At 49.7% G+C, this 22,616-nt stretch overlaps 1 protein-coding gene across 3 annotated transcripts in view; it reads right to left on the reverse strand.

The window, feature by feature from the left end:
• The window catches only part of LOC123955123 (prosaposin), a 34,241-nt gene extending 31,083 nt beyond the window's left edge, over positions 1 to 3,158 (reverse strand). For all 3 annotated transcript variants that reach the window (XM_046026739.1, XM_046026738.1, XM_046026737.1), the window contains exon 1: positions 3,043 to 3,158. In XM_046026739.1, the coding sequence (XP_045882695.1) occupies positions 3,043 to 3,082 (40 nt within the window). In that variant the 5' untranslated portion in view covers positions 3,083 to 3,158. The remainder of the gene's footprint in view (positions 1 to 3,042) is intronic.
• Positions 3,159 to 22,616: the final 19,458 nt, after the last annotated feature.

A 22,616-nucleotide genomic window follows, 5' to 3' on the forward strand; every position in this document is an offset into this window, starting at 1 on the left:
GCAGTGCTGGAAGCTAATAAAGTGGCTTCCTTTGGGGCAAGTTTAACAGGGTAGTGAATGGGTGGGGCACAAGGATTTCTGGACGCTGTGAATGCTCTCTATTCCTTGACCTTGGGGGCTGCCTACAGTGGTGATCTTCACTCTGTGATAATTCATCAAACTGTACATTTAAAATGTGCATATTGTTGGTATGTAAATTACAACCCAGTCAGTTTGTAAAAGCTAAGTGTTGACGGAAGACTAGGGAAAGAGCAGGCACTGTCAGAGGCATCCTGGGTTCTGATCCTGACTTCCCAGTAAACAGCTTATGATTTGGGAGAGTCACTTCTGGGGGCACATCAGCGTCTTCATTCCCTCTGAAGAGGTTAGATTAAATGCTCTCCAATCTTCTCAGTATACCATTACTTTCCTTTCTTTAACAGGTGGGGGAAAGGGAGGCACCACAGGAGTTGTTAAGAGGCTGACTTCAGCTTGGGCTGTGACTCCAGGGTCCTGGAATGGAGCCCCCCTATCGGGCTCCTTGCTCAGCAGGGAGCGTGCTTCTCCCTCTGCCTGCCCGCCTCTGCTTGCACTTGCTCTTTCTCTCCACCCCGTGTCAAATAAATAAATAAAATCTTTAGATAAAATAAAAATTAAAACACACACACACACGAAAGCCTCTCCAGGTTCAGGATAACATTCTGTGCTATAGTAGTGCTATGTAGCAATGGCAAGTTCAAAGCACCTCTCTGAGAGCAGAAGATGGCTGTAGTCACTATGCACCTTCACTAACAAACTCAGTATAATTAGAAATTCAAAACCTTGGGATAAAACCTTGCCAGACAGCAAGGTTAGAGCAAGGCCTACAATTTTAACATACTCTCATTTACTCAAGTGTTGAAGGAAGGAAGAGGGTCTCTTGGCTAACCAAATATTCTGGTTAACCATATTCCCAAGTATACCAGCAGAGGATTTTACACTGCAAAAGAAAAAAGTCCCCTTCCGGGTGATTTGAATGATTCAGAATTCCTAAGGGTCTTGTGAGGAGTGACTCACTGCCAGTAGCAACAACTGTTTGATACAGAACAAAACGCTGTTCTCAACCAGTGCAGAAAATTTAGACTAGTATTAGTTTGTTCTCAGACTATGAAACAGCAAGTAATATTAACCCCAGTGAGAAATACTTCCTTCACTGACTATAAAATCGAAAATCCTTATAAACAGATAGTATTAACCCCAGTGAGAAATACTTCCTTCACTGACTATAAAATCAAAAATCCTTATAAACAGATCACCTTTCACGGCATTCAAGTAAAACAAGTTTAAGAGCGTGGTTTAGGGATGCCAGGATGGCTCAGTTGGTTAAGCGTCTGCCTTCAGCTCAGGTCATGATCCCAGAGTCCTGGGATCGGATTCCACATCAGGAATCCCTGCTCAGCAGGAGCCTGCTTCTCCCTCTGCCTCCTTCGCCCTCTGCTTGTGCTCTCTATCTCTGATAAATAAATAAATAAAATCTTTAAAAAAAAAAAAAAGTGTGGTTTATGGTCAAGACACATTCTTGGGAGGTGCTCTAAATCAGAAAAACATTCTTAAATCTACTTCATCTATAAGTAGGCTTTATCTTTGGTTTTCCATTAATTCCACCATCCACTTTATTACTGTTTATCAAAATTTTAATAGCTGCATGACAGAATGGAAGCTAGCCCCTAATCAGTTACCCAGAGAAACAGAACATGAGGTTGGCCCTAAAGATCAGGTTTATTTCCTTTCTGTAAGCTATAACACGTGGAAAAAAAAAACAAAAACAAAAAACAAAAAAAACAAAAACCCAGCCTTGGAATCCTCTCCCTACAAAAATTAAAATCTGGTCCTTCGACTATAAAACGATAGAAGTTTGGTAAGTACACAACCTCACTCATTTTCCTTTACCATGATGATTTAAAAGAGCTTAAGATGTGAAAGCATGATTTTGGGGCACAGTAACTGAGAAAAGTCAGTGTAACATGGGAAATGCAGAACGGATCCTTCTAATTCCAGGAGGGCAATCAGCCGGTTCCCAAGTGTTGCCTTCACAGCCTGCAACGATTTTAATAACCATCAGTACTATTTCAGGGCCACAAACAAGTGTAAGAATACTCCTGTGCACAGCTTCTCACGTGCTTACATTTTCCCCCAAGATAAAGGCCGCTGCTAAAAGGGGCCAGCGGCTGCGCAAGACCTTTTAAAGGAGATGAAACGTGAACTGCATTGCAAAAGCACACACACAAAAACCCGTATCATCTTCAAGATGTAAGATCAAGAGTAAATATACTGGGCGCCTGGGTGGCTCAGTGGGTTAAGCCGCTGCCTTCGGCTCAGGTCATGATCTCAGGGTCCTGGGATCGGGTCCCGCATCGGGCTCTCTGCTCAGCAGGGAGCCTGCTTCTCTATCTCTCTCTCTCTCTCTCTCTCTCTCTCTCTGCCTACTGTGATTTCTCTCTCTGCCAAGTAAATGAATAAAATCTTTAAAAAAAAAAAAAAGAGTAAATATACAGGTAAAGATAAACATCAACAGATGACATACTTATGCGCTTCCTGCAACTTCAACATTCTTAGAAACTAGGACAACTGAGGCCAAGGACTAAAATGTGTCCCGCTGAAGGGGACTCTAGTCCATCTGGATGACGTGCGCCCAGCCCAAGCACAGCACAGGTGCAGGACGGGTCACCATACAGGCCCACCCCCCGTAGCTGTGGGGAGGCCCCGGGCCGCACCAATTCGGTCCCTGAAAGAGATGCTACTCCAGTCCCGCCCTCCTAGCCCACTCGCCCCGACCTCAGCCTGAGCCGCCTGCCTGGGGCACTCTAGACAGCCAGGCACCCCGCCTCCTCCCACAGCCCCTTCGCCGCCCGGCAGGTATCGGTGCTGCGCGCGCGCCTGCGCACTGAGCGCCCCTCTTCAACCTCTACCGGGAGCGGGGCTGCGAAGCCCCGGACGGTCTGCTACGGGTCGGGTGGGCCGCGTTCTGCGCGGAACCCCTTCCCTAGACGCGGCCTGGTGGGGGGGGGGGGTCTTAGGGCTTACCCGCGCCCAGAAAGCTGGCCAGGAGAAGGAGAGTGTACATGGCGACGCCCAACTCCGCAGTCTGCAATGCAGAGCGTCAGCTGATGTCTCTGGCTATAAACCTGCCCCGCCCCGAAGCCGTGCACCGCGCATGCGCAAGCTCCGCCCCGGCGAGGCAGGCCTGAGCTCTCCCTGCTGCCTGACTCAGCGCTGCGCAGGGCGCCTGCGCGACTGGAGGCGGAGCGCTGGGAGGAGGACGGGACGGGGGATGGGAGAGGACGGGAGGGGGGAAAAACGTGTGGTGGAAGGGGGAAGGTCGTCCAAAAACAAAGCTAGTAATTGAATAGGTCAACATTAAAGATTTTAATATGCATAAATATCTTTTTTTGTATAAATATCTTTTAAGCCTCACATTTTTTTCCATGAGCCATTTTCTGTTACAGAAATTATATAGAAATAATATTCTGTTATTATTTCTGTTCCGCTTTTCAGGCGAGAAGCCAAGCTCAGAAAGGTTAACGACTTTAAGTTCTCAAGGACGTTAGTCAAACTCACCACCTCGCCCACATTGTCTCCTATATGAGGTTTATATATTCACCTAGCTAGGGCCGGCCTGTAGCTTCACCCTGGGCCCTGCTTTTCCCTCTAAACATTTCATATCCACAATCGCTTCTCCTCATGACCCACAGACAAGTTTTCGGTATTAAGTACAGTCCCTCCCGAGGTCCTACCATGGTTTGTCCTGGGGCTGGACAAAGGGAAGGGTAAGATGGGAAAGAGTAAGTGCCTCAACCATTAGAGAAGTGAAGCCCGAATTTGAGAACCCGGCTGTGCACCAGCCAGAGACCTTGCTGCAGGCAGAAGTGGCCCCACACGGCGCAGACCTCAACCTCCATCTCATTCCAGAATAAGAAAGGCCCAGGTGGCCCACACAAAACCACTTGCCCTCTGCCTGTGGCTGACCCAGTCTGGCTCTGTGCAGAGGTCTGACCACACCCCTGCCCCTTCCCTAGGGGAGGTACCTCCTAACCCAAGGGGAAGATAGGGAAATCTCAGCCTATGAGGGCAGGTCCTTAAAGGTCGGTTAGTCCCATTCCTTCATTATACCAAAGGGGAAGTTGGGATCAGGAGAGGGAAAGGCATTTAGCCAAGGTCAGGCCTGACCAAAGAGGGGCAAACGCAGGGTCCCATCTGCCCCCAATCATGTGTACTCCTTTAGGAACTGGAACCAACCACAGATAGGTCTCAGAGCCTTTGGTTCACCTCCTCCACCACCACCCCCACACTATGGTTCTTACTTCCCACTGAGGAGGTGACAGAGAAGTGTGCATCACAGTGGGTGACGGGGAAGTGGGCGACACGAGAAGGCTGAGTAAAGTTGGAGCAGAATCTGGTCTAAACTGGGGGCCTCACTGGTTGGCCTCAGTGGCCAGATAGCTGCATGGCTGCCCCGGTTGCAGGCTTTCTAGATCCAGGCACAAGCACAGGGCCGATCACCCCAACAGCCAGATAAATGCAGGGAAGGTGGGGCTCTAAGTGTGTGCCATACAGAAATGACAAGACTCCATGCCAAAGGAAGCTTAGTGACCTTCTGATCATATGCTATCACTTTGGTGGAGTTACTGAGCTCTCAAAGCTGCTTAATGACAGAGTGAACAAACCACAACTCTTTTTTAATACCCCCTTTCTCATAACCAGGGGGATAAGTCAATGTTTTGAGATACACTTTTGCAACCTTCATTTTCATACCTGGAACACGAAAATATGATCCTGCATCCATCTCCCTCCCTGTTAGGACTTGGATGAATTGAAATGAAGAATATAAAAAACAGTAAGTGGATGATTGTCACTTTTTACCAAGTCAGTAGATGCTTAAATATCTTACAATTCCTTCTTAGCCATCTGTGCATAGGCAGCAAAGAGCTATGAGACTATCTGGACTCTTTGACCCTATAATACCTAGCTATATACTGTAATTCCTAGCTATATCCCCCCCCCCCCAGAGAAATAATAAAGAGCTGAGATGTCTTATCCAAAGTGGTCACAGAAGGACCCTTTATAACAGTGGATACTGGAAAGATCCCAAATGCCAACAATGATGGCTAACTAAGGAAACTGGCATGGACAAAACACTGATACGCAAGGTGCCTTTGAAACATGAGATAGAAGGAGCGAGTGCTAGTATGCTACAGACCTGGGAGGGAAGTGGGTTCCAGCAAAATACAGGCAGAGCAGGGCCCAAGCTCCTCTGTCCACTTCAAGCCCTGCCACTGACTTCCCAGAGGAAAATGTGGGTGAGGGAACTTCCGGTTCCCCCAGTCCAGGCGTGCACAGGGGCAGCGGAGCCTTCCTGCCCTGTCTTCCTTCAAAGTACTGGGACTCTTGGTGAGGACAGGAACAGAGAATTGGAGGTGGGAAGAGGGCCTGCTGACTAGGATTAACTCATCCAAGTCAGGAGGCCCTCATTTTGCTCATTACAATGGCCACATGTTACTTGATACTTTTTAAAGAAAAAGATTCCAGGAAAATTTTAAAGAGAAAAGAAAATCCCCATCATTTCCTCCCTCCTGTGAGCTCAACTTTTCAGGAAACTGAAAAAAGTAATGCGAGCCATACTGGAAATCCCAGCACCGATCCTGATGGTTTTCCCAGCTCTGGGTCCCAATTCCCCAAGAGGCCCCACTTTTAGTGCCTGAGATCTCTTGAGACCCCCCCATCCAGATCCACTTGGATTCCACTTTCAGCCCCATAGGGCTTCCATCTGCTACTGTTTCTATACCTGAAAGCATCCATGGCCAAGACAGCAGATTTAACAGAGGTACCTACTGTGAAGGCCTCTTGGGCCACCACTTCTGTGTCTCAAACAATGAAGTCAGGTTCCTCTCCCTTCAGCATTTCCCTCATCAGGACCTCTAGTCTTCAGTCTCCCGCCGGCTTTTGCTTTTCTGCCTACTCTGAACCCCTCAGGCAGCCACTCAAACAACAGCCTTTCCCAAGGACCTGTCTCCCCATACCACTTCAGTCACTCACCCACCAGTTCCCAGCCTCTGATTTCTTCTCTTCTATCCCCACCTGAGATACCGGCTGGAGAATCAACCATCCCAGCTAGGCTCCCCAAGCCCTCTGTACTACTGGATACCTGTGGAGCCCTCCCATGCCGTCGAGCCTGTTATTGTCTCCTAGGATCCTTCACCTCTTTTTCCTGGATTTAGATAGTTAGTAGTCAACCCTCTCCCACTCCACACACTAGGTACATTGGCTAGGTACATGGCCACCCAGAATAAAGATTACACTTCCCAACCTCCCCTGCAACCATAGGCCCTGATTCTGGCCAATGTGATAAAAGTACAAGTGCCCATTTTGGGGACTCTAAGTACTGTTTTTGAAGAGACACATCCAGTGTAAATATTTAACAACAGATACGCCAGGACACTGGCCAGAGTGCCGGGGGAATGCCATGGAAGATCCCAACTGAGCCAGAGGATGAGTTGGGGGGATGGGGAGGTGGCATCAGGGAGTCATCGGCTATTACCAGCTGGTGGAGAAGTATTTCAATAATTTCACTACTGAAAAAGCTCGACTGATTTGTACCAGTTAAGCGCCAGCCCTGGCTACCAACGCCCTTCTTCTTCCTGTTACCTGGATTGCAGACATGATGGATCCACCAGGGACCACGAGGTAGAAGCCTTGTTAAGGATGACAAAGCAACAAGATAAGAGCCTCGATCCTTGGTGATTACATCTGCTCCTGTGTCTACCTCCACACTTTATTCATGTCAACACACCCATATCTTGTCTGAGGTTTCATCGTCTCAAGTTTCTGTTACATTCTAGATCTTCTCAACAAAACGCAAGCCCCTACCTCCACTTTATCTTCATGCTCATTTCCTATTTGACCTCTTCCTTCTATCTCTGACGAGGAAATGCCTTTTCTTCTCTGCAGGAGGCTAAACATTCGCTACCAAACCCTCCTATGCTTTTGCCAATCAGCTCCTGTGACCTCATTCTTGTCCCTCATCCTTGTTAAATATTTTTTTAAAGATTGTTTATTTATTTATTTGACAGACAGAGATCCCAAGGAGGCAGAGAGGCAGGCAGAGAGGTGGGGGGATGGAAGGGGAAGCAGGATCCCTGCTGAGCAGAGAGCCCGATGCGGGGCTTGATCCCAGGACCCTGAGATCATGACTTGAGCCGAAGGCAGAGGCTTTAACCCACTGAGCCTCCCAGACTCCCCCTTGTTAAAAATTTTTAATGTCACCCCTCTAGCACTCTGCTCCATCAAGTACGCCTTCCTTTTTTGTATCTTCAGTCTCCTGCCTGGCTGCTGACTCTTCCTCCTCAGATTACAAGTATACCCAAGGCTCTCGCATCCAAAGAAGTCTTTCCTGGCTGCTGATTTTCACTTCAGCTCTGTGCTTTTTCTCACTTCCCCTCTGCTACTCTACCGGTCACCTGCACTCACCATCTCTCCCTCCAGACTAACTCTAATCCAGCCCAGCCCTCTACCGAGTGGCTTTCTGAAAGCAGACGGTAAATTCCTACTTGGAATGTCTCCCATCTCATTCCATTTGGCCTCTGACACTGTTGGTCTGTTTCTCCTTCCTGCAACTGCCCACTTGGTATCAGTGACACTGCCCCACCCCTCCAAGATGCTGAACATCCAGTCCACAGTCCCCATGCCCACTTTTTTTTTTTAAGATTTTATTTATTTGAGAGAGAGGAGAGAGTGAGTGAGCACAAGCAGGCAGAGTGGCAGAGGGAGAGGGAGAAGCAGACTCCCTGCTAAGCAGGAAGCTGGGTGCGGCTGGATCCCAGGACCCTGGGACCATGACCTGAGCTGGAGGCAGACGCTTCACTGATGGAGCCACACAGGTGCCCCGCACCATGACCACTTCTTCACCATGGAAGGATCACTACTAGAACGTGACCTCCAAAGCCTTCTCAACTCAGTACTCCAGCTGCCTTTCCCAGCTATTTGCCGTCTTTCACAGGTGGGGTCCCCTGGGAAACATGTTCTGACACTGAGATATGGGGGCGGAAGTTCCAGGATGGCACTTCTGAGGCAGTGAGGGCAGCAACCCCGGGCGGAGGGGGAAGTCGAAGTGCCGTGAATTTGCAACAGTCCTCAGCTTACCCCATGTTGAATTGTCCTCAACTGAAGCAACATAATACTGCCCCCCCCGGGGGGAGGGGTGACCTTGAGCCAGGAGTTCAGTTTGACTGAGGGCGATTCTTGAAGAGAGGCTATTGTGCACTGAATAATAACCACCCCCAAATTATTGAAATGCTGAAGCCTAACCCCAGTGTGGCAGTGTTTGGAACTGGGGCCTCAAAGGAAGCAATTAAGTTTAATAATGTCGTAAGGGTGGGGCCCTGATCCTATAGGATTATTGTCCTTATAAGAAGAGACATCAGAGAGCTTGCTCTCTGCACCCCCCACCCCCACACTCCCCTGCACACACTGAAGAAAGACCACGTGAGGAGATAATGAGAAGGCGGGAAGAGAGCTCCCCCAGAAATCATATTAGCAGAAACCTAGATCTTGGACTTCCAGCTTCCAGAACGGTGAGCGGATTAATGTCTGCTGTTTAAGACCCCCAGGCTGTTATGGCAGCCTGAGCAGACTGAGTTAAGTGCACAGCAGGCAGCCCTCCAGGCAGCAGAGAGCTACTTCCTTGGTCCGGAAAGGGAGAGCGGGTTGTACACTGCACCACTATTCCATCCCGGCTGTCAGATACCTCCCTCCTCCTCCGCTGACATTTCCTTTCCGAACGCAAGGCCTTGGCCCTACCCCATCTCAGCAGTCTCATTCCCTCCACCTCCCTCCAGCCTGTGGGTCCAGCCACTCTGCCCCACTCTTTCACAGCACGGCGGCCTAAATAAGCCAGGCAGTTTCACAACTCAGTGGCCCTTCCCTACCTCAAATAGTTTACCCTAGTGAACTTTCATTTAACCTTCATAGCCCAGTTAAATTGATACTCGCAGAGGAAAGCCTTTCCTGTGGTTTAGGAGATGGTCAAGATGCCCTTCCTGACGGCTCCCACTGTACTCTGCTTGCTTGTGGAATAGCTAGCTGTCTTCGGGGTGTTCAAGCAATATCCTTATGGAGTGCCTAGCATTTACCAAGCGTTGTCCTAGGGGCTGAGGACACTGAATGGAAAGGCCTCCCAGGGGGCCCGATGTTACCTTACCGCCCTTGGGGGAAGCCAGGCCCTGCTACCCTCTGGGCTGGGGCCAAGCACAGTCCCAGGCAGCCAGTCTATTCTGGAGGCTAGCATGCCCCCAGGACACGGCCGGGTCCCAGGACCGGGTCCCAGGACTCTGCCCACAAGTGTCTTTGTGGTGCCCTGGTCCTGGATGAGCCAATCAGAGGCTCTCTTGGGGAGCTCAGACAAGGGCTGCTAAGAGCTGGTGCTGGTGAGTCAGCAGTGGGCAGCAGAGCCCATGGGGAGTGCTGAGTCACGGGGAAGAAAAATCTGCAAATCCGTGAGGTCACAGCCTTTGGAGAATCTGCTGAGAGCCGTGAACACTCAGCCAAAAAATGCTCAGACACAACATTTCGCACTGTTTTCAGGAGGTTCTCAGGCCTCTGCCATCTATCTGTGAATATAGAATGAGAACTTTAGTAAACCCAGAGGGAGGAAGTGACTTCGCCAGTCACACGGCCAGGAAATAACAGAACTGGGACAAACAAGATCCTGTTCTCTGGAATTCCAGCCCTCTCGATTTACCAGCTTAATCTCTCCATCATGAGAGCACCCACCGAAGCCTCCCTTTTATTTCAAGGACCAGCTGCATTCCATCTCCAGGGATGCTCCCTGCCCCTGCTAGCCTTTGGCATCTTCTTCCTCCTTCAGCTTCTAAAGCACCCTTGGCCTCTGCTCTGGGCCGGGCTACAAGGATGAGATTAGACTGAGTTGTTTCTGAACCTGAAAGGGAAAGCGAGAACTGGGCTATTATCAAATTGACTACAATCACTTATCTTTAAAAAAGTAAAGCTTCCTGGGGTGCCGGGGTGGCACGGTTGGTCGAGCGTCAGACTCTTGGTTTAGGCTCAGGTCATGATCTCAGGGTCATGGGATCCAGTCCCGTGCTCAGTGCTGATTCTGCTTAAGACTCTCTCTTGCCCCTCTGCCCTGACTGCACGACTGCTCTCTCTGTCTCTCTAAAATAAATAAATCAACCTTAAAAAAAAAAGTAAAGCTTCCTAAGGAACCTGGAATTTAGCCCAGGGAGGGAGAAAAGAATCAAAAAGGCAAACTGGCATTAAATAATAATATCAGCAACAACAACTGGCATTAATTGATCGCCTATTTTACGTCAGGATCTCCACTGCTCACTCTACATACGGGATCTCAAATCTTTAAATTACAACTGAACTGTGCCCATTTTACAGATAGAGAAACTGAGTTCAGGAGGCTGCCTTGCCTAGGATATCCCTGATCCCAGCAGAACCAGGATTCAAGCCCAGGAAAGTTTGGGGCTGACGTCTATGTCACACTGCTTCCACTGAGAACACCCAGAATTACCCCAGTGCCTTGGCTGGACTCTCACGTTCATGTCCAGGGCAGCAGGGCTGTCAGGGCCAGATGCCATCAATCAACCTCCCTTCCATGTTCAGGTGCCACACGCCCCAGGCAGACTCTGTAACTCGCTGGACCAACCTGTTGGCAGAGGAGAATGTGCTGCTGGGCCAGGCAAGTGATCACATTCGGGTCACAGGGATATTTCTCAAGGTAAAGACTGTTGGTCTGGTTTGTGCGTCAGACTCACATGTTTGTTCATGAGCCTCATCAACTCTGGGCCCTGAAAATATTGAACTTTCACTTGGTCGGCTGGACCAGGACCCTCACTGGCAATTTCTGAACAATCTCTTCTCCCCTCCTCTCCACGGAGGATTACATCACTCACTTATGTAGAGTGAGCCATGATGACCCTTAAATTTGAGACCCAAGGGACGCCTAGGTGGCTCGGTTGGTTAAACGTCTGCCTTCAGCTTAGCTCATGATCTTGGGGTCCTGGGATCAAGCCCCGCGTTGGGCTCCCTGCTCAGCAATGAGTGTGCTTCTTCCCCTCCCTCTGCCTGCCGCTCCCCCTGCTTGTCTTCTTTCTCTAACAAATAAATAAAATGTTTTTAAAAATTTTTTCTAAAAATAAGTAAACTTGAGACCTTCACCAAGGAGGAGATCCCCTTCACCAAGGGGAACACCATGCAGTGCCTGACTCCTTCAGAGGCTCTCCAAGGTCAGTTCTGAAGAAGTTAGTTCATATAAATATTGTAACCCACAAAAGGGAGATCTATGTCACAAATCAAAACCTAAAAGCCTGCACTTATGGGAAACACCTGTTAGGGAAACACACCACTCACGGGCCTCCAGCTCCACTTTAGCTAGCTTTCTTTATCATAGGAAACAGGATCTGCCAGCTTTAGAGAGAAATCCCAAACTCTCAGCCAATCATATCCTGATTCCGCTCTATCCCTTTTAAAGCTAGAAAACGGGCTCTTGCTCCAAATGCCTCCACAAGGGTGCTGCTGCTTGGAAGGCACCGCACTCGCCCAATCTGTGGAACCATTTTCTCTTGAATAAAGGACATTGGGCTCATTATTAAATTGTTTCAGTTTTGTCATTGCAGGTTCTCAACAGGCTGCCAACCCCGGCCTTTGAGGGGGCACTAGCCCCTCCCTGGAGCTGGGAGCAGGACTTGAATTGGGCAGGCTTCCCCTTCAAAGCCTTGTCACACAAAACTAGAGCAACAGTAGAAACGTTAGTGGTAACTGAGCAGGTGGGAGGTGGGGGATGAACTGGGGAGCACAGAGGATTTGAAGGGTGTGAAATTACTCTCTATGATACTGTAATGGTGGATATGTGACATCCTGTGTTTGTTAAAAGGGCACCACAGAGAGTGAACCCTGATGTAAACTGTGGGCTTCCCTTACTAATAGTGTATCCATATCTGTTCATTCATTGTAACAAAGGTACCACACTAATGCAAGACAGTAGCAATGGGGAAAATGGAAGGGGAGGGAAGGGGCATATGGGAACATATTATCTGCTCAAGTTTCTATAAACCTCCAACTGTTCTTAAAAAATGGAGTCTACTCATTTGTTTTTAAGACTTTTTAATGTAGGGCGCCTCAGTGGCTCAGTCTTTCAAGTGTCTGCCTTTGGCTCAGGTCATGATCCCAGGGTTCTGGGATTGAGCCCCGCATCGGGCTCCCCGCTCATCGGGAAGCCTGCTTCTCCCTCTTCCTCTCCTCTGGCTTGTGTTCCCTCTCTCCCCGTCTCTCTGTCAAATAAATAAATAAAATCTTTAAAAAAAAAAAGATGACCTTTTTAATGTGCTTTTAAAAAAGATTTTATTTATTTATTTGAGAGAGAGAGAGAGAGATCGAGTACAAGGAGATAGAGCAGAGGGAGAGAGAGAAGCAGACTCCCCAAGGAGCAGGGAGCTGGACGAAGGACTCCATCCCAGGACCCTGGACCCTGACCTGAGCCAAAGGCAGACACTTAACCGACTGAGCCACCCAGGCGCCCTGAAGTCTACTAATTTAAAACAAAATAAAACAAGCAAAAAACCGTGCCATAGCGATCAGACCATACAAAGCCTCCCGGATTCCCGTGCTAGGGATGCCTGATATGCCCCTGAAGAAAATTAAAAGCTCATGGTCCTGCAGACACATTGGGACCTCCAGTGGTTCCAGTGGCACTAAAGCAATGTCAAAATCAGTAATGATATAAAGTGGATAATCAAAGTACATAGAAGTTGTTTAATAGGCTCTGTTTGTGTGGGGGAAAAAAAGACCATTTGTCCATTTTTTTTCATATTTGCATAGAAAATCTCTGGAGGATTTCAGGGCAGGTGGAATGGAAATTTTTTACTAAACCTCATTTAGAATTCATTGAGAAACCACATAAAGGCATTTCTTATTTAAAAAAAAGAATAGGTTCCTTTGTTTTTTTGTTTGTTTGTTTTTTTAAAGTAGGCCTCACACCTAACATGGTGCTTGAACTCACAACCCACACTCTACTGACTAAGCCAGCCAGGCTCTTGGGTCCATCTTAAAAAAATAAAGACAACTGGAGTGCCCAGGTGGTTCAGTCTGTTGAGTGTCCCACGAGGGATTTCGGCTCAGGTCATGATCCCATGGGTTGTGGGTTGGAGCCCACTTGGGGGGGTTCCCTGCTCAGTGGGGAGTCTCCTGGAGATTCTCACCCTATGCCCCTTCCCCCACAAACTACATAAATAAATATTTTTAAAACATAAAAAAGATTAAAACTACTATAAAAAGTGGTCAGCATCAGGAGGTTTCTCAAAAAGTTGAAATAGAGCCGCCCTATGACTCAGCAATCACACTACTGGGTATTTACCCTAAAGACACAAATGTAGTGATCTGAAGGGGCACGTGCACCCGAAAGTTTAAAGCAGCAATATCCACAATAGCTAAACTATGGAAAGAACCTAGATGTCCATCAACAGATGAATGGATTAAGAAGATGTAGTTAAGGGGCACCTGGGTGGCTTAGTGGGTTAAAGCCTCTGCCTTCAGCTCAGGTCATGATCTCAGGGTCCTGGGATTGAACCCCACGTCAGGCTTTCTGCCCAGCGAGAAGCCTGCTTCCCCCCTCTCTCTCTCTGCCTGCCTCTCTGCCTACTTGTGATCTCTGTCTGTCAAATAAATAAAATCTTAAAAAAAAAAAAAAAGAAAAGAAGATGTGGTTATATATCTACAATGGAACACTATGCAGCCATCAAAATAAACAAAATCTTGTTATTTGCAACAACATGGATGGAACTAGAGGGCATTATGCTAAGCGAAATAAGTCAATCAGAGAAAGACAATTATCATATGATCTCTCTGATATGAGGAATTTGAGAGGCAGGGCGGGAGGTCATGGAGGTAAGGAAGGAAAAAATGAAACAAGATGGGACCGGGGAGGGAGACAAACCATAAGAGACTTTTTTTTTTTTTTTTAAGATTTTATTTATTTATTCGAGAGAGAGAGAGAGAGAGAGAGAGAGAGAAAGAGCATGAGAGGGGAGAAGGTCGGAGGGAGAAGCAGACTCCCTTTGGAGCTGGGACCCTGATGTGGGAATCGATTCCAGGACTCCAGGATCATGAACTGAGCCGAAGACAGTTGCTTAACCAACTGAGCCACCCAGGCACCCCCATAAGAGACTCTTAATCTCAGGAAACAAACTGAGGGTTGCTGGGGGGGTGGTGGGGGACGTAGGGATAGGGTGGCTGGGTTATGGACATTGGGGAGGGTATGTGCTACGGTGAGTGCTGCGAATTGTGTAAGCCTGATGATTCACAGACCTGTACCCCGGGGGCAAATAATATATTATATGTTAATTTTTAAAAAGTGGTCAACATCATTAGTGATCAGAAAAGAGTTTCCACATCATGAGTCATCAAGGAAATGGAAATCAAACCCACAAGGAGGTGCTCCAACACACTCACGAGGATGGCTGTATTATCAAACGGCAGACAGTCACCGGTGTTGGGGAGGGTGTGGGGAAGCCAGAATCCTCTCACGCTGCTGGTGGGAATGCAAAGTGGGGCAGCCGCTGTGGAAGATGTGCTAGAGGTTCCCCCAAAGTTTAAACAGAGTTACTGTATGATCCAAAATCCATGGGTGTTCCTAGCAGCGTTATTCGTAGTAGCCCCAAGTGGGAACAAGCCCAGGGCTACCCCCTGCCAGATGGATGGACCTCTGGTACGTCCTCACAGTGCGCTCTGACTCAGCATTGAAAAGGAAGGAGCCTCAGACACCGGCTACGGCACGGATGGACCTGGAAAACATCATTCCAGGCGAAAGAAGCCAGTCCAAAAAGGCCAATCCAAAAACCATACGTATTATATAGCTCCGTTTATAGGAAATGTCCAGATGAAGCAAACGCACAGAGGTCAGTGATGGCCAGAGGCTGGAGAGGATGGGAGAACTGGGAATGGCAGGGAAGGAGCGCAGGCTCTCTTTGGCGAGTCACGATGTCCTGAAATTGATCTAGAGTTGGTGGTGGAATGGTTGTGCAGCTCTGTGCCCCAGTGAATTACCAGTTCTATACCGGAACTATGTAAATCATATGGTACGTGAATTGTATCTTAAAACTGTTTTTAAAAAATATTTTCTAATATTTTGAGAAAGTAATCCTCTTTAAAAGGAAAAAAAAGCGGGGGGGTGGTGCCTGGGTGGCTCAGTGAGTTAAGCCTCTGCCTTCAGCTCAGGTCATGATCCCAGGGTCCTAGGATTGAACCCTACATTGGACTCTCTGCTCAGCAGGGAGCCTGCTTCCCCTCCTCTCTCTGTCTGCCTCTCTGCCTACTTGTGATCTCTATCAAATAAATAAATAAAATCTTAAAAAAAAAAAAAAAGGAAAAAAAATGCCTGAACAATCTTGACCCTAAAATGTCCAGGAAAAGAGACACCGAGGTCCAAGTCCCAGCTCCATCCCTTGCTCTACCCAACCAGGAGAGCCTGGGCAAGTTGTCAAGCCTCAGTGTCCTCATACAGAAAATGGGGGAAATGGATGCAGCTGCGGACCAGGGCTGCTGAGAGAGTGGGATGAGATGGGGGACATGAAGGACCCCACGCAGGCCTGGCCCAGGTCAGCACAGTGCAAACAGAGCTAGGAGCTGGGGGATGTTACACGTGGGGGATGGTGTGGGGTTTTGCTTCCTTATTATTTATTAAGAGTGAGAGGAGGAGGCTTCCTCGAGTGGACAAAGAAACTGGGGAAACTGCCACCGACCCCTCCTTCCCCCACAGATTGGCCAATATCTGCCCCCCAAATTTTGAATCCTCCCAGTACTTAAAGCTACAATCCCCCAGGATGTAACCAGCCCATAGCCCCATCACCATGGTCACTCCCCCACACACCTCCCCGCCCCTGCGCTGGTGGCCAGGCTAGGGGCCTGCAGTGGCCACAGTGGCTAGGGATGTCCATGCCCAGGGAAGGAGAGCTCCCCAGCCCACTGCTACCAACCCTTCTCAGCCCGCTGCTGATGAGCGGGCTCTCTTGCTTCCTCTGCTCTGTCCCAGGCTGCAGGTGCTCCCGAAGCTACCCCCACCCCCACCCCAGCCAGCACAGCAGGTGGTAGGAGAGTGTCTGACTATAGCCAGACTCAAGATGGTGGGAGTCTGCCCCCTGCTTCCCCAAAAGGCTTTTCCTGGTCTAAGGACCCTGATAGGGCTCAGGAGACCTGGGTCCTGCTTCCTGCTCATGACAACAGAGCTGCAGGATCCTGGACAAGGCACCAGACCTCCCTGCTGTGCTGTTGCCATCACCGTGGGATGGTGGGATGGTGAGAGCCTGGGGTACAGGCTGTTCAAGCCCCATCCAGGTCCTGACCTTTGCAGTGATGCAGTGGCTCAGGAGGCCAGTGCTCCCCCAGTAGTAGGGGAATGCTGGACATTCGCGTGGACTCTCTCTCACCCTGGAAGGAGTGAGAGGAGGGCCTGTGACCCTACTGCATGTGGGGCTCGGAGCCCTCTGCACGCTCCATCTCGCGGAAACCTCCGTGGCCTGCAAGCCCGTGTGGCTGGGAGGTCAGGATCCTCCAGGCCCTGAGGTTGGACAGCCTGCTTTCAGTCCCACATCTACCATGAACTAACAGATGACTTGGGCAAAATATTCAAGCTCACTGTGTTCCACTTCCTCATTTGTAAAATGGAACTAATAATAGGGCCTTCCTTACAGAGATGTGAGGATCAAATGAGTAAAAACATGTAATGTGATTAGGATGGTGACCGTCGCCTGCTAAATGAGCATTAAGGTTGACCGCTATTACTTTTTCCATTTTATTTTTTTTTTAAGATTTTATTTATTTATTTGACAGACAGAGATCACCAGCAGGCAGAGAGGCAGGCAGAGAGGGGGGGGGGGGGGAAGCAGACTCCCCACTGAGCAGAGAGCCCGATGCGGGGCTCGATCCCAAGACTGTGGGATCATGACCTGAGCCAAAGGCAGAGGCTTTAATCCAGTGAGCCACCCAGGCACCCCCCCATTTTATTTTTTTAAAGATTTATTTATTTATCTGAGAGAGAGCGAGCATGCTCAGAGGGGATGGAGGGAGGGGAAAGGAGTGGGAGAGAGAGTATCAAGGGGACTCCCCGCTGAGCACAGGGCCTAACCTGGGGCTCCATCTCAACACCCTGAGATCATGACCTGAGCCAAAATCAGGAGTCAGGTGCTTAACTGACGGAGCCACCCAGGTGCCCCTATTCCTGTTTTGAGAAGGAACCTGGGGCACAGAAAATGTAGGTGACTTGCCCAAGGACACAGTCAGGAAGTGGCGGCCCTGGGCTTTTCGCCCAGATCTGTCTGTCTCTCAAGCCCACGTCCTGTCCACCACCCAGCACGGGGCTCCCTACAGCAAATGGTGAAATGAGCAGAGAGGTGGGTGTTGATGGCTTCAGGGATGGTACTAAAAAATAACAGGCTTTCTTTCCTGAGTCCCAAAGCAGTCTATGCTCACTGATCATTGAGAAAATGTGGAAAAGCCCGAGGAAGGAGGTAAAAAAATCCTTTTCCTCTCTGGCTTTATAAAAACCTCATCGGAGAACTATAGAAAGGGAAGGAACCTTTACTCAGTTCAAGCAAGGCCTCACTTAGGGGGCCCAGAAGGATCCCTGCCTACCCTCCTGGGGCAAACGCAGACCTTCCTGGGCCCTCTGCACGCCCACCATGGGCCTCCAGGGCCCCACAGGGAGTCACAGCCTTGGGGAACTTCACGGTAAGCCCCAGCCTGCAGCTGCCTGGGTCACATGCTCGGGTAGGAAGTCTGGCCACAGGGCTCAGCCCTCCATTAAACTGTCTGCATCTGGGCTGCCGAGGAGGCATGGGGTCATATGCTAAGCCACAGATCTTGGCCTACTGTCACCACTTCCAGAAAATGAGAGACAATCAAAACTACCTTTCCCTTGGGTTCCTGGCCTCTGGCCATCGGCATAAGGCTCCGTAGAACCCCTGGCCAGGGGAGCCCTGTGTGTGTGGCAAGCACAGTACAGGCTGAGGAGACCCTGCCCTGAAGCAGGGATAGAATTTACAATTCCCCAGAGAGCCCCCTAGGGCAATGGTCTTCTTGTACAGAAGGGGAAACTGAGGCCCAGAGGAACAAGTGATTCTCCAAGGCCACCCAGTAAGGGGCTATACAGCTAGAGCAGAACCTCAGTTTCCTAACTCCCTGGACAATTCTTTTTCCAGGACTTTGGACTTTGTCCTAGATCTAATCTTCAAAATAAATAAATAAATAAATAAATAAAATTAACTGGAGATTTCATTTAATCTCTAGAGCCTAAGGAACCTTGCCCAAGGAAAGAGGAGTGATTATCAAGTTCGGATCTGGAAGTTTATAGATACTAGGCCTCACAGCAAGGCGGGAAGCTGCCATGTGCCTGGGCCGGTCACAGCTGGTATTTCTGGAAAAGGCTTTGCATGGGCGGGTCAGGGCCTACAGGTCTGTCGGGGGATGGGTGCTCCATGAGTCAGACAATCTGGCATCATTCCCTCAAGTTCCCTTCCTCATTCAGGATGACGCTGGAGTCTAGCCTTCTGTGGGCCTTCCAACATCAGCTGCGGGTGCATCCTACCACCTACGGTGGGTGTATCTGATGCCTCATCCTGACCAGGACACACTTTGTTTTTTTTAAAGAGACAGAAGCTGCTTGACTACACCGCAAGGGAGCAGTGGGCAGGCTGGCAGGAGGCTATCGGCCTGACCAGGGCACTTGGGAAAGGGGTCAGGAATATCTCTGGTCACTCCACCCAGCTAAGGTTCTGAGCTTTATCGTGGGTTAGAGGGTCAGTCAACATGGCGGTTAGGGACCCACGGGGCATGGAGTCCCACACCTGGTGGGAAAGAAACTGAAGTCCCTCTCCTGGGAACACTCCATCCCAGCAGGGAGTAGCACACAGTCACGTGACCTAGGAAAGTAGAGCAGAAGCCGTCCAAGCTGAAAGGGCCCGCTGACATCCCCGGACCAATCTAGATGCTTGCCTCTCTTGTACCAATGGGGAACAGTCACTTGGAGAGGTCGAGAGCCTTGCCCAAGGTCACACCCCAGAAGATAAGGGATTCAGACCTAGAATCCCAATTCTCAGCCCTATGTACACTACGCCACTCAGATCCCTGAACTTCCCCCGCTACTGCGACACACACACACACACACACACACACACACACACACCCCTATCTGGAAGCTTGCCAAAACTGCGACACACACACACACACACACACACACACACACACACACCCTATCTGGAAGCTTGCCAAAACTCTTGCTAGCTCTGGGTTTTGAAAACTGTTTCACACCCTGGACTGGTACGTGTCTTTGTCCCCTCGTGGGCAGCCAGGCTCTGCACATAGTAGGGCTTTGGGTAACCTTGTGGGTCTACACTCTCCTCAGTACAACCTCAGCAGCATGCTTTCAGAGGTCAGCCTGGCCCAGAGCAGGGCCTCAAGGGGGGAAACTGAGGCTAAAGGTGCTTCTGTGGGGGAAGAACAGGTTGAACAGGGCTGAGCCAGGGCTCCTGGGGCCTGTTGATTGCCCTTTCCTTTCTGCCTCTCCCCTGCCTAATGAACTGGACGATTCAGATCATAATTGAGCAATGTTACTGATTCAGGAAATGCCCTTGAGTGGTAAGCTTGAGCTGTGGGAAGCTGAAAGAGGACCAAGAGCGACAGCCAAGCTGGGGTCCTGAGTCACTGGTCCTGAGCACCTTGGATGTTTGAGACTCCAAGTCCTGAAGGGACAAAGCAGGGGAGCCCAAGGCTGAGTCCTACAGTGACAGGAACCAGCATCCCAGCCCTTCCAAAGCCCATCCCCTCCTCAGTTCCAGCTTTACAGCTCACTGACAGGGAGGCAAGGCTGGGCTAACTTGACAAATAATGTCCAGAGAGGTTAAGTGACTTGTCAGGTGTCAAGGTCACACAGCTGCTTAGTGGTGGAATTGGGCCTTCAGTCCCTAGACCTCTGCTCCTTGTACTAGGCCTGGGACCAGTCACCTTTCCATAGAAGTGTACCAGGCTCTATTACCTGGAGGGAGCCCAATATTTCCTGAACTCAGCCACCTCCACGGGCACCACCCTCGTCCAAGCCACCTCGCACTCACTCACAGGATGCTTTCAGCGGCCTTGGGGGCCTCCCAGCTCCCTCCCTGCCCGGTGATCTCCATTATCCACACCAAGAATGTGGGGACATCTGTGTAGATGTCACAAAAGAGACTTTGTCTGCGCCCACGACCCCAGTATACGCAAGCACGTCCACTCGGCTGAGATCCATGAGCCTTGCTTTCCCAAGTCCCTGTCCCTGGGAATCCTTCTCCCACTGCTCACCCCGCACCGACCGAGTCCTCTGTGGAGCACTGCCCCTGTGGAGTCCACAGTGCTGTTCAGAAGCAAAGAGGCAGTCGTGGGCACGAATGGTTATTTGAATTTAAAAAGTGAAGGCAGTATTTGAGCATGAAACATTCCAATAACCATTAGTCAGGACACTGAGATCATGACCTGAGCTGAAGGCAGAGGCTTAACCCACTAAGCCACCTAGGCACCCCTCCAGTGGTTTTTTTGTTGCTGTTCTTCCTCCAACACATCCAGCTCATTTCCCCTGCTGGGAGGAGCCTAGAACATTCCTCCCCCAGCTGCTCATTCTGGAGTCTGCTCCCGGACAAACCCAACCAAAACAGCTTCCACGCTCACGCAGTCACCTGTTGTCTCTTTCCTCTTGGCCTAATTTGGAGTTGTAGCCTATGTTCACTTTCTGCCTGCATATCCGAATGTCAGTGTGGGGTGGGGGGGGCAGAGACAATCTTGCCGTATCTCCAGCCACCAAGTCAGGGCCTGGCACACCATAGGTGCTCTAGAAACATTCTCCAGAACAGAGGGGAAGCAGTGACGGTTCGGATCCAGATGGAGCCACAGATAAGCATTATTTGAAGAATGAGTGAGTGAATAAACAAAGGAGCAAAAGAATGTGGGTCCATGGCCTAGAACGTCTACACCCTCTCCCCAGGCTTGCAAACCCCTTACCCACCCTTCATGACCCAGCTACAGCATTACCCTGTTTTTTGAGACTTTCCTCGCTTCTGCTGGAGGGGGCATCCCCTATGCTGTGTGGGACAGCCTCGGTTGGGCTCCAGTGCTCACACCTGCTGCCTTCCCCACTCTGGCCTGGAAGCCCCGGCATGCCTGGATCCCAAGCTCCTAGAACGTGGTAATCCTCGGTAACTGCTTCATGAACAAATGGATGGTAGTGAGGAAGGAGGGACCCCCTTTTAGACCCCCAGCCACTCTTTCAACCAACACTTTGAGCCCCTACTATGTGCCAGGCACTGAGCCCCAAATCTTAGCCTCCATGATGTGGAAACAATCCACACCCCCACCCCCCCCACACACATATATTTTGCCTATTTATTTATACAGCTTGCCGACAAAAAAATGTAGTTTTTAAATGATTCTCAAAAGTATACTTAATTGGGGAAAAATTGGAAAATATGGGAAGAAAAATACAAGAAATATAAGAAAACATAAGATATAAATATATCTTATAAATATAAAATATAAAAAATATAAGAAAAACATAACCCGCACAGGCCCACAACCAGCTCCAGGCAACTTGACCTCTCCCCTTTCCCGGTCCCCATGTGAGCACCTTCCCCCCTGGATTTTCAGCGAGATGAACCAGGGGCCTGTGGGGACGGGGCTCTAGAAAGACAGAGGTGTTCAGTGTGGGCAGCAGATGGGTTACATTCCCTGAAAGGCCATGGGGGTGGTTAGCACCCTGGGAAGCCAGGCCTTGCCCAGTGAAGTTCTGGAAGGGACTTGGGGTGGGTCCTGAGGCTGCAGAAGGAGGCCAGGCTCTGCCCATGGCTGTGCTTCCTTCCACAACAATCCTCATTGTTCTCTCCCTACCTCTGAAACACTGTGTCTGGGTTTACCGACAACAGGACTCAAGGAGAGACAAGCGAGGCCTTCTTCCTGGGCTGGGAGGCCTTGACAAAGATAACCGTTCCCTCCCCAGCCTCTCCCAAGGGTCCCGCAGAGCACACACTACAGGCGGATGCTGGGTGTTGGGAGGAGGGTATGGCACGTGGACCAAGAGATGACCTTCTTGCACATTGTCTCCGCTCTGTCCACCTCCCACCCCATCTCTGGGGACTCCCTGAATCTCCGAGGCCACGGTCACCTTCACTGTCACCTCCACAGCCACCACAAATGCCTTCGCATAGGCCATCCCATCGGATACTACCTAGACCATACAATCTAAATTTGCCATCTTTTTTTTTTTTTTAAGATTTTTATTTATTTGAGAGAGAGAGACAGAGCATGAGTAGAGGGCAGAGGGAGAGGGAGAAGCAGACTCCCTGCTAAGCAGGGAGCCCGCCAGGACCCTGGGATCATGACCTGAGCCGAGGTAGATGCTTAACCAACAGAAGCACCCAGGGGCCCTTACCTTTTTGTTCTATTTTTTAAACAGACATTAGGGAACAATTGTATCAGTCGTCATCCAGCTGACCGCACAATCTTTACCGCAGGCCTCCCAGCTGTGAAAAATGGAAGGATCTGGGAGAACAGAGCCTGGGTCTGCCGTGACA

This window comes from Meles meles, chromosome 13 (assembly GCF_922984935.1).
Source record: "Meles meles chromosome 13, mMelMel3.1 paternal haplotype, whole genome shotgun sequence".
Lineage (NCBI taxonomy): Eukaryota > Metazoa > Chordata > Mammalia > Carnivora > Mustelidae > Meles > Meles meles.